Genomic DNA, 16015 nt, shown 5'->3' on the forward strand with positions numbered 1-16015 from the left:
GCTCCCTGTGTCTTTATCGCGTATTGCTCTGTTCTTCTCTCTCTCCTCCCAGCACCGCCTCACCCATCCTCACATCCCTTACACTAAAATGTTTCCTGGTACACGTTCAGACTCAACAGATGATTTTTTTTTCTCTCACATTGCCAAACTTTTTTTTTTTTTTTTTTTTTTACCATCCATCTAAGACGTGAAGTTTCACTCCTGTTTGTCGACAGAATTCACCCTGAGAAATGTTAAAAAGCTCAGTGTAATTTGGTTTAATCCTGTTTTTACATCAGAAATCTGGTTTTCTGTCACGTAATCACCTGACAATGACGTGGATGGTTCCTTACTACACTTTCCACAAATGTAAATAATGATCAGTTTTCATTTAATTTTGATTCAAATTTATAGCATGATGAAGTTCATGAGTTTCTTTCCTTTGGTTTAATTTTTCCTGGAGCTGTGTGGTTGAAAAATATATTCTTTTCTCCTGTTCTCTTATTTTCCCCCTAAAATAATTCTCCTTGTTATGAATCAAATAAATGATTTCAGTAGAGCTCCAGCTGCTTCAGGCTCCGAGCTGCCACCTGCATAAATTCAATGATGAGAATTTAGTGGAGAATGTGAAAACACTGAGGTAGAAAAGTTGAGCTTCAAAAACAAATTTGTCACTGATTAACATGAGTGAAAACCTCTTTGTCTTCTGCTCAATGAATCCATGGAAACACTGAGTTTTCAGGTAGAACGTGTCTTTATTTTGAGGCGGACTCAGATCAGAGGTGTTTGTTGTGATCGGAGCTTCGGTTGTGTTTAGCGCCTGTTAGCTTGAAGCGGAGGAACAAAGAGAAGCTACAAGGAGGCAGAATCTGTTTGAAATCTGCTGCTTTAACGCTGAGCCGGCCTTTCTTTCATGGCTCTCCATCTCGCCGCCTTGCAAAGACAAATCTTTATCCTCTTTAAACAGCAGCCAAGGTCATCTCCACGCCGCCCTCCTCCGAGTCTCGTCAAAGCCGGAGGAAGGTAGATGGCATCTTCAAGTAGCCGCTCTCCCACTCAGAGCCGTGAATGACGAGGGGAGGAACCGAACGGTGGATGAAAACATTCAGTCCAGAACAGTGTGGTGTGGAGAAATGAACCACGCCCACGTTACTGATTATTTTATCTGCCGGTTACAACTGAGAGAGGAAGAGGAGCCGGAGCTCACACTCTGCTTTACTGTTCAAGCCTTAAACTTCCAGTCTCCCACAGTCTGGTGTGAACTCCCTCTGATTACAGCTCAGACTTTAATATAGAGTCTGTGATTTTATTTCAGAGCGAACGTGCTGAAGCTCCGAGTCTGAAGAACAATCAATCAGCTTTGATTTAACTGGCCGGTTTAGATCAAATACAGGAGAACCTCCGGGATGTTCTTCAGTGTGTTTTTTAAGCTCAACTTCTGAAAGAATATTTTAATTGAAGAACGTTTTCAAAGGTTTTAAGGTCAGTTTTTATGTGAGAGGGTTCCACAAGTCCTTGGTTAGGTTCCAAAGGTCATGGAGGAGGTTTTAGGGTTCCTTGAGGACGTTCTGGGAGTCCATCTGGGGGTCTTAGAACGTTCCTTTGGTTGTTTGAGGAGGTTCTCGGAGTCCATGTGGACGTTTCAGGCATTTCAAGCAGGGGTCATAAAAAAGACTGGAACTGGACCGTGTTCCTAGGGCCACGGGGGAAGTTCTATGGGTTCTTTATAAGGTTTCAGGAGTTCTAAACAGGTTCCACTGATTATGGATGATGTATGAGAACCTGGAGGAAGTTCCACTGGTCCTTGAGGAGAGCCTAAGGGTCCTTAATAAAGTGAAGAGAGTCATTGAGAGAGTTCCAGAGGTGATGTACGTGGTTCTAGAGGTCCCTGAGGTAGAACCTGAGGAGGTTCTAAAGGTCCATCTGGATCTATCACAGGTTGCTGAGTATTTTCCATGGGTGGAAACGTTTCTAGAGGTAATGGAAGGAGGTTCTAAGGTTCTGTGGTATCTTGAGGTGCTGATGTGAAGAAGTGATCACCGCCGACACGTCTTTGCTTGTAATTCAAAAGAAGTTTATTAACAAGAAAGAAACAGTGTCTAAAATGCCGAATCCTGGAGTATCTCTGCCAATGTGAGAACCCTCTTCTACTGTCTCACAAACCCCTCTATTTATCTGTCTCATCCCACCTTTGGGATGAGCCTTTCTTTTAATAGAAGGGCCTTCACTCAATTGTCGACCATATCTGGTCAATAACCTCTGATCTCTAACCTCTTAACCTTCTGGTCCAGAAAAAGGACCCACACATCCTGAGTGTCTCATTTAGTAGGAGACAGAAATCCTGAAGAGTAAGCAAATTTACCCCTAATACACATTCCTTAACCTTAACTTATAATATGTAATTTCAAAGAAACCTTTAATAAAACTTTAATTGACAAAGACTTTAACTTATTAATAAACTTACATAAAGGAAGGATCTATAACAATTTAAACTGTTTAAGAAGGAAGGAATGAAGTGGATAATACACTACAGTTCCCAGAGGGATTTCGAGATTTCCAGGGTCTTCCTGGAGGTTTAAGTCCTTGAGCAAGTTTCAGGACTCAAAGAACATGTTCCAGGAGTCCTGGAGAACGTCCACAGGGACATGAGAGAGGGTCTAGGTGGAGATGGTTTTAGTGTAGTGGTCCTTGAGGAGGTTTGAAGGATCCTTCATGAGGTTCCTGGGCCTCAGGCGAGTCTGTGGAACAGGTTCTAGGAGTCCAGGACCCTGTAGAAGGAGGCTGAGGTTCTAATGACACAGACTGAACAGTGACAAGAGCTGAAATGATCAATTTATTCATTGATTAGTTGATTGACAGAAGAAGTGATCGGCAACTATTCTGATAATTGATTCATAATTTTAATAATTTTTTCGAGCAAAAATCCTAAAAGTTTGAGACAAGAATAAGACGACCCTTTATTGATCCTCCGTAGAGGAACTTCTAACTGACGCAGCAGCACAAAAGAAAAGCAGCAACAAGGTGAAAATGTAATAAGAAATAAAGTGACAATAGAAACAGAATCTAAAATGAAGATAAAAGAGAATATTATATACAATTACAATACACAATGTAATGTACGCTATTCTGTAAATGTGAAATAAAAAATACAAATAAAAATAGATTAATAATCAAAACAAATTTATATAATAAAAATTTGAAATTTAAATAGAAAAAAATAATATAATAAAAGTGAATTTAATAATACAATAAAAATAAAAAATGGATGTAATGAATTAATTGAAAAAATAATATAATTTAAAAAATGAAAAAGTAATATAATATAAATAATAAATAAGAAAATATTCAAAAATGTATATAAAAAAGTAAAATTAAAAATGTTTTTTTAAAAAAATTGCAGGTAAAAGCTTCTCAGTTGTGATGATTTGAAGCTTTTCTGTTTGGTATAAGAAACTATAGCAGATACTTTGACTGATGAAACTTATCTGAGAAAATAATCAGCAGATTATTGGATCATACAAATAATCATCAAATGACAGAAACCAGTTTGTGGATCATCCCAGAAGAATTCAGTCGGAACAACTGGTTTTTACCGTCTCTGACTCTCAGGTGTGAAACAGTGACGCCCAGTGGACAGAATGAAGCACTACATGTTCAGAGTAGGAAACATTGACTAACTGTTAACTGATGGAGGTGGATCAGCTGACTGTTTCAGGACGAGATGATGCTGCAGCGTCTCTCGTCTCCAGAGACAGAGACAGAAAAAGACTTTTCCACACATGAAACATGTCTCTGCTCCGTCGTTGTGTTTTCTCCTCCACTGCTGCGTGTGCACTTCCTCCTCCTCCTCCTCCTCCTGCTGTGATGACAGGATCAAACTCTGAGCCCTGGCACACCTTCCACTGACGACTTTATATCGCTGTAATCCCTCCATCTCCATCTCCTCCTCTGTCCGTCGACACCTTGACCGACTCTTTTCATCTCCTCTCACAAAGTCACCGTCAGAATTCAACAGTTTATTTTGACTAAATAAAACCAGCTGTAGAGTCGAGGATTGTTTCTCTTTTCCTCTGTTAAACAGGAAATAGTAGAACGTGTTGTAGAGCAGCTTTTCTCTGACGTTTCATCGCTCAGGATCCGACTCACAGAGACAGACTCTAACTCTTGGACCTCAGACAGACTGAGTCTCAGTTCATCTGCTGCACAAAGCACTTTACTTCTTCACTGTATATTCTGCATAAATTAGGGCTTTTTTCAAAATAAATACAAATAGACGACCGAGGAACCGCATCTAACCACTCAGAAAATGTTTAGAGTTACAAGGACGTTTTATTTGAAAATTCAGCAAAGAGTTTAAACAGTGAAAAAGAAAAATCTGATCTTTGGTCTCTAAAAACTCTTTCTCTTCCCTCTGCTCAAACAGAATCAGGAGTAGTCACTAACACTGTGTGTTTAGCTTTAGCTTAGCACAAAGACTGGAAGCAGAGGGAAACTGTTAGCCTCCTCTCAGAAGGAGAAAGTAGCTGATACTTTCCATATGTTTTCAGTAAATACTCTCCTCTCATAAACACTGTTTAAATCCACAGTTTAAAGTGACAAGACGACACCCTGCCCCCCCCCTTCTGGTTTTATCACAGCAGGTCTGTGACACCTGGAGGAGGAGGAGGAGGAGGATCGTCAGTGTTTGTAGCAGAGCTGTCTCACCCTCTGACTGACTTTGGTTTGAAAAAAGAAAGAAATTAATTTTTTTAAAAACAGGAAATCACTGGTCCAAGGTTGTTCAGGAGGAGGAAGAGGAGGAAGAGGAGGAGGCCCCCTAAAGAGAAGGTGCTTAGCTTTGGAGAAAAGAAGCAGCAATTACGAAAATGAAAGCCCTTGCACTGCAAGAATTTTCATCTCGGCAGTTGCCATGGGAACAGGCCTCAGCCCCCCCGCCCCTCCGGTCCACCCTCCCCTCCCCCGCCTTCACACGAGCCCTCTGCAGCACAATACAATGAAATGAAGGATTTCACAGAAGGAGAAAGGAGGAGGGAGGGGGGAGGGGGTAAGCGGCGGACCAGAGGGGGAGGGCAGGGGAGAAAAGTTTCCTCCTTTTTTATTTCCTGTCGGAGACGAACAGCTGAGAGGAAACCTGCAGGTCTGGAAAAGACCTGGAAAAGTCTGGAAAAGCCTTGAATCTCCTCCTAAAGTCTTAAATCAGTTTTACATCAGAGAATTAATTAATTCATTAGAATTAAATTATTATTATTATTATAGATATTAAAGCACTCTTTATTAATGTAAGAGTTATTATAGATTTCTGCTGTACAGGAGGAAACTAGTGAAATAAATATGATGTAAACTTTAATAAATCCAGGAGCCTGTTAAAGAATCTCGCTGGTTTTTATTGACGTGTTTCAGGCCGGAGGGACTGAGAACATCAGGAACAGTCGTTTCACATGGTTTTAAAAAGGTGGTCACATGTCAGAGTTAAAACCCTCTGAGGTCGACGGATGTTTCTATTAATATCTTTGTGATAACACGGAGTAGAAATATGGTTTAAATGTTGTGAGAATCTGTCCACTCTCCACTTTCTGCTTCAGATCATACGTGATCTACTTTTTACTCACATTTACTCACTATTTTTATGAACATCAGACTTTGGTAAACACATTTCAGTCCATCCACATCAATCAAGGTTCGTTTTCACAAGAGATTTGAAGAGTTTCAAAAGAAACTGGCTTCAGTTTTTCAGCATCTGGGACAAATGATCACAGAGGGCGTCACTATAGAAAGAGCTGAGATTGTTCTGAAAACTGTGATATAAACACTTTATATTTTATCTTACACACAAGAAAATCCCCTCAGACCTCAGATCTGTGAAGTGGTTTTAAAGGACGAGTTCACGTTTACAAACAAACCTTCATCTTCAACCAATGAAAAGACAGTTTTAATCTGTTTCCCTGCTTTCTACAGAGCTGTAGACAGGGTTTGATAATTAGTGACTAATAATAATAACTAACTGAGGACACTAGTCCATTGTCCAAATAATGAGCAGCCACCAAAAAACCCTCTGGATTTTCGAAAGTACAATAAATTGAACTGGTGCAGCGTTTTTGCAGTTTGTGTTTATTTGTCTCGAACCGTCCGAACACTCAGAGACCTTCTGTCTGTCTCTCTCTCTCTCCCTCTCTCTCTCTCTCTCTCTCTCTCTCTCTCTCCCTCCGTCTGAAACGAGTGACTGCAGGTTTTAAAACGTCTTTGTCTCACTTCACACCCGCAGAATCTTTACATTGATTTATCTTCGGTCGAACACGGTTCATGTTCCACTGGAAAATGTGTGACTTCGGCCCATTTAGATAAAATTGACCTGAATGCAGTCGCACCTCATTTAAAACCCGCTTCACGTTCAGTCCAAACTCAGTGTGAGTGTTAAAGAACGTCACAAACTTTAGGGAGGTTTTTCTCACTGATGTCCTGAATGCTGTTTTAAACCCTCTCAACATTATTACATATAGTTTATAATGAATAATGTAAAACACTAAATCATTTTATTTGACTTTAATTGTTTTTTTGACTAAAAACAGTAAAATATATAAAAATAAGAAATAATATAAGAAATAAATGAGATTCAGCCTTAAAAAACAACATACATAAAACAAACAACTAAATAAATGAATAAATAATAAAGTAAAGAAAACTCTGATGTGAGGAATTGTTTTAACAAATGAAGACTTTAAAGTTGAATTCATCATTGATTATGTGACAGTGACATGATTCACATCAGCACCAAAACCAACAAAGACATAACCACCATCCGGCCTGCTTTAATTCAGTTTCTCTCACTGTTGTTTCCATCGGTGTCTCTGCCGCTGTTTGTCCTCTTCGCCTCGCCGTAGTTTATGTGGCGGTCAGCTGTTAACGTCAGCGCCTGGTTCGACCTTGAAGCCGCGGTCGATCTCAGCTGATCTACAGCCTGAACCTCAGCACGGACCACAGCGCAGTAAACATCCAGTGTGAGGCGGCAGCTCAGAGAACAACACGTGTCAGAGACACTGTGAATGTTTTTATGTCATTACGTTTCAGTTAATCTAATGACAAGTTTTTTTGTTTTGTGTAAAACTGGTGCAGTTTACAGTCACTTTGATACTGGACTCCACCAGCAGATGGCACCAGACTCACTTTAAACCAGGGGAAAAAACAAACAAAAAATACAAAAATATCCGACATTAACATTTTTAGATTTAATAATTAGAACTTTTTTTTTTATTTAAATGTCATTTTTTTATGCTTTAATTTTACATTAAATTACTGTGCGTGTTATTAACATCACACCCACATGAAATAGAAAATGACATTGAGTTTAATTAAAGATTTAATTTTGATATTGTCAGTGTTGGACTTCCGTATCTTTGCAGTTTGAAACTTCTGGTTTTTAATTTCTCTGTAAACTGTGTCTGAATGTTGCAGTATTGATTATCAGTCAGCTGATCAGACTCTGCAGCTTCTTGTCTTGTTTTATTTATGGAGAAGTTTCTCTGAGCAGCAGGAAACAAGACGAAAAGCTCCTCGTTAGTTTGGAGCGACGGAGTCTTCGGCTGCTTCTTTTATTTTGAACAAAAAGACGGAGAAAGTTCAGAGACTAACGAGAAACACTGTGACATTTTCCTGAAGAGGATTTCCTCCTCCTCCTCCTCCTCCTCTTCTTCGTTTAATGAAGCTCTGACTTTAATGAAGAGCGGTCTGAGGTTAAACCAGACAAACTCCGTCCTCAGAGGTGAATTAAAGCTGCGTTAATGTCGCCTGCCTCCATCTGTGCGGAGCAGCTGACGGTGATTTAAGGCAGGAAGACGGATGAAAGGTGGAGACTCTCATTACACTGCAGCCCAATGAAACTGTTATTCTTGGACGTGAATCGCTGCCTCTTCATCAGGAGGAGGGAAACCTGCTGGCACCGCAAAATAATCACTGAGCGAGTCGTTTAATCTCAGATTCTTTTCATTTTATTCAGATGTTTCAGATTATTTCACTTCTGTTTTTATAAATAAATCTCTCCATCTTTAAAAAGACAGATTGTTGAATTAATATGAAGCTTAACTTTGATTTCTCCACCTCCATGATGAACACCAGAAGAGTGTAGGTGGCGCCCCCACAGGTCGATGTCAGTCACTACGACAACAACAGAGTCATTTTCCAGGTGTCTGTGTTTCTTGGTCTAACTGCTGCGTTCGGGTGTCTTTCAGATGCTGGGAACTCTCACTGCTGTGCCCATCAAGGTGCCTCAAGTCAGCTCCCTGCACCGGCTGGCAGGACAAGCAGCCACTGTGCTACCTCAGGTAACACACACACACACACCCACACACACACACACACAGACACACACAGACACACACACACAGACACAGACACAGACACACACACACACACACACAGACACAGACACACACACACACACACACAGACACAGACACACACACACACACACACAGACACAGACACACACACACACACACACAGACACAGACACACACACACACACACACAGACACAGACACACACACACACACACACAGACACAGACACACACACACACACACACAGACACAGACACACACACACACACACACAGACACAGACACACACACACACACACACAGACACAGACACACACACACACACACACAGACACAGACACACACACACACACACACAGACACAGACACACACACACACACACACAGACACAGACACACACACACACACACACAGACACAGACACACACACACACACACACAGACACAGACACACACACACACACACACACAGACAGGCCGCCTGTTGAACGACGTCACCTGTAGTTATAAATGTTGGAGATTCTTTCTTTTCCAAAATGAAACTTTTCTACTTTAATTTGTGGTTGAAATAAATTGTCAGATCTTGAAATATTCATGTCGTATAACAAATATTCATGTGTTATTCTTTATGTCTTTATTGTGTCTTTGACACTTTGTGATTTTATGAATGGTTTGTTTTTCTAATATCTTCATGTTGGACACTTGATGAGGTTCGTCGGTGTTAACGAACTTTAAACCTGATTAGAAGATAAATAACTGCAGGCTGATGTCATGTTTGTGGTGGCAGTGGCTGCGGTGACGGCAGACGTCCACCAGGAGGCAGCACAGACTCCTCTCAGTCAAACAGCTGAAATCAGAGTCTCTGTCCTGTGATTGGTCGACAGGAAGCCTCAGCAGCTGGATGAACATCTGCAGCTCAGACTCTGTTTGCTTCACATGAAACATCAGTTCAGTCTCAGATCTGATTGTTCATCAGGTTCTTTGTCGGCCATGATGCTTTTGCTCATGTGACTTCTTCTACAGACTTGAGTTGTGGATGCAGCTGTTAATCAGCCTCCCTCCTCTGGTCCTCCTGCAGGTCAGGCCAAAGACCCAGATCCCGGACAGCCTTCCCCACAGTCCCTGCCAGGAGCTGCAGCCCCTCAGTCTGCAGAGGGCCACCGCCGTGGTCAGTCCCAAGAGCCAGGGCCCCACCCTGCCCACCGCCAACAGCACCTTCAGTCCCGACCACCAGCCCAACGGCCAGAGCGACCCCTCGCCGCCCCAGGCCCCTCCCCACGGCCTGTCGGGGGGTTCCGACTCCAGCGGCCCGGCCCAGCACGCCTCTGCGGGACCCGGCGTGGCGTACGCCATCATCGCCGCCTCGCCCGCCACCGGCAACGGGGTGTCCGCCGTCAGCGAGGCCGTCAAGGTGCAGCCACTGCTCTTCAGCGCTGACAACAAGGCTGGTGTCTCCACCAACACTCAGTCTGAACCACCACAGAACCTGGTTCAACCAGACCTCAGAGACTGATCAGGTTTAACTGATCAGGGTTAATCAATCCGGGTCAACTGATCAGGTTTAACTGATCTGATCCAGAATCGACTTTAATAGAAACAATAGAAACAATAAATGTCATTAAACTCATTTAACTAGATTTAAGACAGGGAGTGACTTTTATTTTGAAGGACAGACTTCATCGTCATGTGACAGCAGCTCAGAGCAATGAGACAGATAATTAACAGATCTGATAATCAATCATTAACGATCTGATCCTCTGATGTGAATATTGTTTATTGACTCATTTGTAGATTTTTTATTGTTTTATCTTGTTTAAAAAACCAAACAATCAATAATCGGTAGATCAATCAATAATGAGAACGACAGTTAGTTTCAGCTCAACACGTTTTATTTATTATTTATTAACTTGATAAAGTTTATAAAAACAAACTGATTCATTTTCTTCAGATGACGAAAAAGCTTCAAACTGTAATTATTGATCAGATTATTATTGATTGTTTCCAGGTGATAATAATCCAGCCTCAGGCCCCCAGCAGCACCGAGGGGTCCCCGGGGGCCCAGGCTGACCTGCCGTCACAGGAGGCCCCGCCCGCCCCGAAATCCCCGTCCCAGAAGAAAGACGAGGACCCGGAGGTGAGAAAATCAAACGCACAGAAGAAACATGAACAAACTTTTATTCTGGTTTGTTTGTTTGTTTGTTTGTTTGTTTACAGCAACAAACAGTCTCTGCTTCATCAATCAAACACTAACGACACATGAGGCTTTACACTTTATTTAAAACATTTAAATAAAGTGTTTTTTCTGCTGATAATGAGAAATGTGAACATGTGTTTGTTACATAATTACAACCAGCTCACAGAACGAGTCTTTATTGTTAATTCAAGTTTAATTTCAGGGATTAAATCAACGTTTTTTAGTAAAAACAGGGCAGAGAAAAATCCCATGATTCACTGCTGCTGTCAGATTTACCTGGTCAAATCAGAGAGGAGCAGCAGCTCGTTTAGAGAGAAGCTCCTGATGAAGATTTGCTCTTCACTTAAGAACTCTTGACTCTGAATCAGGCTGAGAGTCTTCCAGGATCCTCCAGGACCCTCCAGGACCCTCCAGGACCCTCCAGGATCCTCCAGGATCCTCCAGGACCCTCCACCTCGTCGTTAACGTCTCCTCTCTCTCTTTCAGAAAATCGCCTTCATGGTCGCTCTCGGCCTCGTCACCACAGAACACCTGGAAGGTGAGTTCACACAGGAGGAGGAGGAGGAGGAGGAGGAGGGGGAGGAGGAGGGGGAGGAAGAGGAGGAGGGAGGGAAGAGGAAGAGGAGGAGGGGGAGGAGGGGGATGGAGGAAGAGGAGAGAAGAGGGGGATGAGAGAGAGAGGAGGAGAGGGAGAGGAGGGGAGGAGCGAGGAGGAGGGAAGGAGGAGGAGGAGGAGGGGAGAGGAGGAGGAGGAGAGGAGGAAGGAGGGGATGAGGTAAGAGGAGGAGGGAGAGGAGGGGGAGGAGGAGGGAGAGGGGGGGAGGAGGAGGGGGGAGGAAGAGGAGGAGGGGGGGGGAAGAGGAGGAGGGGGGGGAGGGAGGGGGAGGAGGAGGGAGGAGGGGGAGGGGAGGGGAGGAGGGAGAGGAGGGGGGGGGAGAGGAGGGAGAGAAGGGGGGGAGGGAGGAGGAGGAGGCAGGAGGAGGGGGAGGAGGAGGGGGGAGGAAGAAGAGGAAGGAGGGAGGAAGAGGGGAGGGAGGAGGGGGAGGAGGGATGAGGAAGAGAGGAGAGGGGGATAGGAAGAGAGGAGGAGGGAGGAGGAGGAGGAGGGAGGAGGAGGAGGATGGGAGGAGGAGGAGGAGGAAGGAGGGAGGAGAGGAGGAGGAAGAGGAGGGAGGAGGGGGATGAGGAAGAGGAAGGAGGAGGAGGGGGAGGAGGGGAGGAGGAGGGGAGGAAGAGGAGGAGGGGGGGGAAGAGGAGGAGGGGGAGGGGGAGGGAGGAGAGGAGGGAGGAGGGGGAGGAGGAGGGGGAGGAGGAGGAGGAGGGGGGGAGGAGGAGAGGAGGGAAGGAGGGGGAGAGGAGGAGAGAGAAGGGGGGAGGAAGAGGAAGAGGAGGAGGGGGGGGAGGAGAGGGGAGGGGGAGGAGGAGGAGGAGAGGAGGCGGGGAGGTAGGGAGGGGGGAAAGGAGGGGGGGAGGTGAGGAGGAAGAGAAGAGGAGGAGGAGGAAGGAGGGAGAGCGAGGAGAGGAGGGAGAGAGAGGAGGTAAGAGGAGGAGGGGGAGGAGGGGGAGGAGGGAGGGGAGGAGGGCAGGGGGGCGGGTGACACTCAGATTTTATTCATGTTCCTGTTACAAACATCATCAGCTGAGTGTTTCATTAAAACTAGAGGGAGATGAGAGAAAGTGACGTCGTCCATGTTGTCAGGCAGAAATAATAAATGAATGTGAGACTTAAAGATCTTATTTGTTCCTTAAAGTTTGAAAAACTTTACATTTATATTTAGTAAACAACAAACAGATTTCAGTTGTTTAATTAAGTTTGTTTAAATCAGGTTTGATAATGACGAGATAACGTATAATAATAATGTAATATAATATACATGAAGTTTTACAGCGTTAGAAACAGTTTTCATGTGACGTCTGATCTGAAACTGCACGTCTGTAACTTCACCTGGACAGGTTTATAATGAGGAAGTTATAATTACAGTCACATGGACCGTGGTACCTTACGTTAATGAACTCCAGCCTAACGAGCCTTTAATCGGCTGCACATGAACAGGTGTAGAAACACCTGAAGCTGCTGTTCACCTGCAGATGTTTTATTGAATGTTTTTTCCTGGTGAGCAGAAATCCAGACGAAGCGACAGGAGAGGAAGAGGCGGAGCACGGCCAACCCGGCGTACAGCGGCCTGTTCGAGCCCGAGGTCAGAAACTAAGTCAACACCTCTTCATGTTACTGCGTCGTTTCTAAAGTGTTTTAAATATCTGTTGTCACGTCTCACTTCCTGTTTGTGTCTCTGCAGCGTAAACGTCTGGCGTCTCATTACCTGAACAGCTCGCTCTTCCTGTCGGCACGAGGTAAAACTCATCAGCTGAGATTAAATTCATTTAAAGTCACTCACAGTTTAATACGAACTCATCAGTTGGTTTTTGTTAAAGTCTGGACACAAGAAACACTCAGACTTTTATTTTGAAAGACAATGGACCTTTATAAGTATTTCTAAAAAATTACTCGTTAAGATTCGTGAGGCGGAAATGTTTGAAACTTTTCCATCCAGCTGCAACTATCCTCCTCCTCCTCCTCCTCCTCTTCCTCCTCCTCCTCCTCCTCTTCCTGCTCCTCCTGCTCCTCCTCCTCCTCTTCCTCTTCCTCCTCCCTTCCTGCTTTCCTGCTCCTTCGTCCTCCTCTTCCTCCTCTTCCTCCTCCTCCTCCTCCTCCTCCTCCTCTTCCTCCTCCTCCTCCTCTTCTTCTCTGGTGTTTTCCTGCTGCACGGCTTCACCTGTCACCTGTCTCTCTGTGTGTAGCCACTAACCTCTGCTCTGCTTCCATTCACATGCTAGACTCTGAGGATTTCTGCTGGAAGGTAGGTCACATGACATCACATGATATGACATCATATGACATCACCTCTGCTGTACACTTCCTGTAGGAGAAGATGGGAGCAAAGACAAAAGCTTCATACTGATATTTTACTTTGAAAATCATCTGAGTCACACATTTAGAATATCATCTTATATTGTTATCAATATTAATATGAATATTGATCTTATTGAAGTTGATCAAAATTTGTCGTTTTCTGATATAAATTTGATTAAAAAATCAAGTTTTTCAAATTTTCTCTGAAATTCAGAGACAAAAACAAAATGATAAATTCACCCTTGAACATCTGGACTGATGATTATCAATCAAGTCAGGAAGGAACTGATCAATCAGGTTTTTCTGTCACATGATCGAGAGAATTCAGACACATGAAGCCAGATGATTTTCAAAATAAAATGTGTGAAGAGTCATTTCACTGCTGCTTCCTCTAACTCGTTTACGTTTCTGACGTCAAATGAAACTTTCATGTTTTATCTTTAATAATCTGAAAGTTAATTTTGTTTATTTGAAAATAAAAACCTTTAAATGACCAAGACACTGTGTGAACTCACTGGTTGTTGCCGTGACGACAGGAGGACTTGGAGCATGACGACCACTGTGCCATCTGTAAGGAGGACGGCGAGCTGCAGCCCTGCCACAACTGCCCCCGAGCCTTCCACCCCAACTGCCTCCACCCGCCGCTCAAAACCCCCCCGAGAGGCCCCTGGTACTGCCCCAAGTGCCAGAAGAAGGTGAGACATTCCCTTTGGAGAAAACACTTCCTGTCACCACTGTGCAGCAGGAAGGACGTTAGCTTAGCTTAGTTTAGCTTAGCATAAAGACTGGAAACAGGTGGAAACAGCTAGCTTGGCTCTGGTCAGAGAAAACCCAGCTCCTGTACCGCTGAGTGGTTCAGTTACTGCTCCAGTCCTGGAACAGTCCTGACCGTGACCTTTGACCTGTGACCTATAGTAACCTCTCTGCCATCTCTGTTCTCCAGGTTCTGAACAAGGAGAACATGTCGTGGCCTCAGAACTTTGTTCAGTCCTACGTCACACACAAGACAGGTGAGAACGAGTTCCTCTCGCTACAACACCCAGTGTGTCGTTGTGTTGTTTATGTGCTGATCGTGTGTGTGTGTGTGTGTGTGTGTGTGTGTGTGTGTGTGTGTGTGTGTGTGTGTGTGTGTGTGTGTGAGCAGTGAGGCAGGAGGAGAAGCGACGGCTGGTGAGGAGAAACAGTGAGCTGAAGAAAGAGTGCGCTCACCTGGAGGAACAAGACGAGCAGCTCAACAAGACGCTCAAGGTAGAGACACACACACACGTACACGTACACACACAGACACACACACGTACACGTACACACACACACTGTATCGTGTTGTGTTGTTTTGTTTTGACATGACCACGCCCACTCAGGAGACAGGAAGTGTTTTCTGTTTCTTAACATTGCTGCTGCTCGTAGTGAGTCATCTTCTCTTATAGAGGATCTTTGGTAGAGTTAGCGCTTCAGTTGTACGTCAGCTGACAGGAAGTTGACTCTGCCACTTCCTGTCTCCGCAGCACTGCATGGACCTGAGGGAGCGTCTCCTCGGGCAGCAGAGAGACACTCAGGCGTCGCTCGACCGCCTCAAAGACCTCATCAGGTTGATCCAACGCGACCAGCTCATCCAGGTCACCATGACGACCACCGCCACCATCGCCGCCTCCCTGCTCTCCCAGTCCTGGATCAAACCCACCAGCACCGCCGCAGCCGCCGCCGCAGCCGCAGCCGGCGCCACCCCGGGCCCTTCGGCCACACCCCTGCAGAAGAGCCACGCCCACAGCCAGGAGAACATCAACAACTAGCCCCGCCCCACCCCCACCACCACCTCACACGGTGCTCCGACTTTTTTCAGCGTCGAGGGCGGCGAAGTTTCTTTCGTGGGAATATTTCAACATGTTTGTGTGCGAGCTGAAGACGAACTGAGTCACGTGTTTTTTAAAGCCAACACCTCCAGTGCTTACGAGATTTCTTTTTTCAAGTTCTTTTCTATTTCTTCATGTTCTTGGCCTTAATGTATTTATTACGACAGTTAGAGGACGAGCCGCCGCGGGAACACGAGGCTCCTGGAGACCCCGCCCTTTTCTAACAGGTCCGGTTCTTGTTCTGCAGATAGAGAGAGAACAGTAGAGCTAGTGGACTGTACAGTCATATATCTGAGTAGATGTTTGTTCTCATTCTCCTACGAACAATGTTTTTGCCATAATAATTCAGGAAATGTTTTCATGGTGTACGTGAACGAGCCTTCAAACAAAAACAGAGAATAACTTTTTTTCAGTATTAATAGAGTTAAAGTCAAAGAAAAAAGTATTTAAGATGAAACTACAGAAATTAGCATTTCTAGTGGAGAGTTTAGTATTTTCATGATGCCTGTTGATAAATGTAAGTTTGGAGTATTCAAGGGGATCACTGTACATATGTTGTATTATTATTATTATTGATATCATCATCGTCATCGTCATCATCATCATCGCAGGTTTTTCATAATGGAGGAACTGAGCTGAGTCTGTTTGTGTGTCTGTTTGATTGACAGCAGCAAAAACAAGAAAATAACAGAAGAAGAAGAAGAAATGAAAAATATTTAAAAACATCAAGTAAAAAAAAATTTAAAA

General features: G+C 44.1%; 1 protein-coding gene across 1 annotated transcript in view; it reads left to right on the forward strand.

Moving 5' to 3' along the window:
* The window catches only part of phf21b (PHD finger protein 21B), a 40579-nt gene extending 25371 nt beyond the window's left edge, over window positions 1-15208 (forward strand). Inside the window, exons 8-18 of the mRNA XM_022755839.1 lie at window positions 8202-8294; window positions 9392-9757; window positions 10319-10447; window positions 10994-11045; window positions 12629-12705; window positions 12805-12859; window positions 13343-13365; window positions 13955-14113; window positions 14362-14428; window positions 14563-14666; window positions 14924-15208. Coding sequence (XP_022611560.1) covers window positions 8202-8294; window positions 9392-9757; window positions 10319-10447; window positions 10994-11045; window positions 12629-12705; window positions 12805-12859; window positions 13343-13365; window positions 13955-14113; window positions 14362-14428; window positions 14563-14666; window positions 14924-15208 — 1410 coding nt within the window. The remainder of the gene's footprint in view (window positions 1-8201; window positions 8295-9391; window positions 9758-10318; window positions 10448-10993; window positions 11046-12628; window positions 12706-12804; window positions 12860-13342; window positions 13366-13954; window positions 14114-14361; window positions 14429-14562; window positions 14667-14923) is intronic.
* Window positions 15209-16015: the final 807 nt, after the last annotated feature.

The sequence above is a fragment of the Seriola dumerili genome, unplaced genomic scaffold (assembly GCF_002260705.1).
Source record: "Seriola dumerili isolate Sdu_G_001 unplaced genomic scaffold, Sdu_1.0 BDQW01000236.1, whole genome shotgun sequence".
Lineage (NCBI taxonomy): Eukaryota > Metazoa > Chordata > Actinopteri > Carangiformes > Carangidae > Seriola > Seriola dumerili.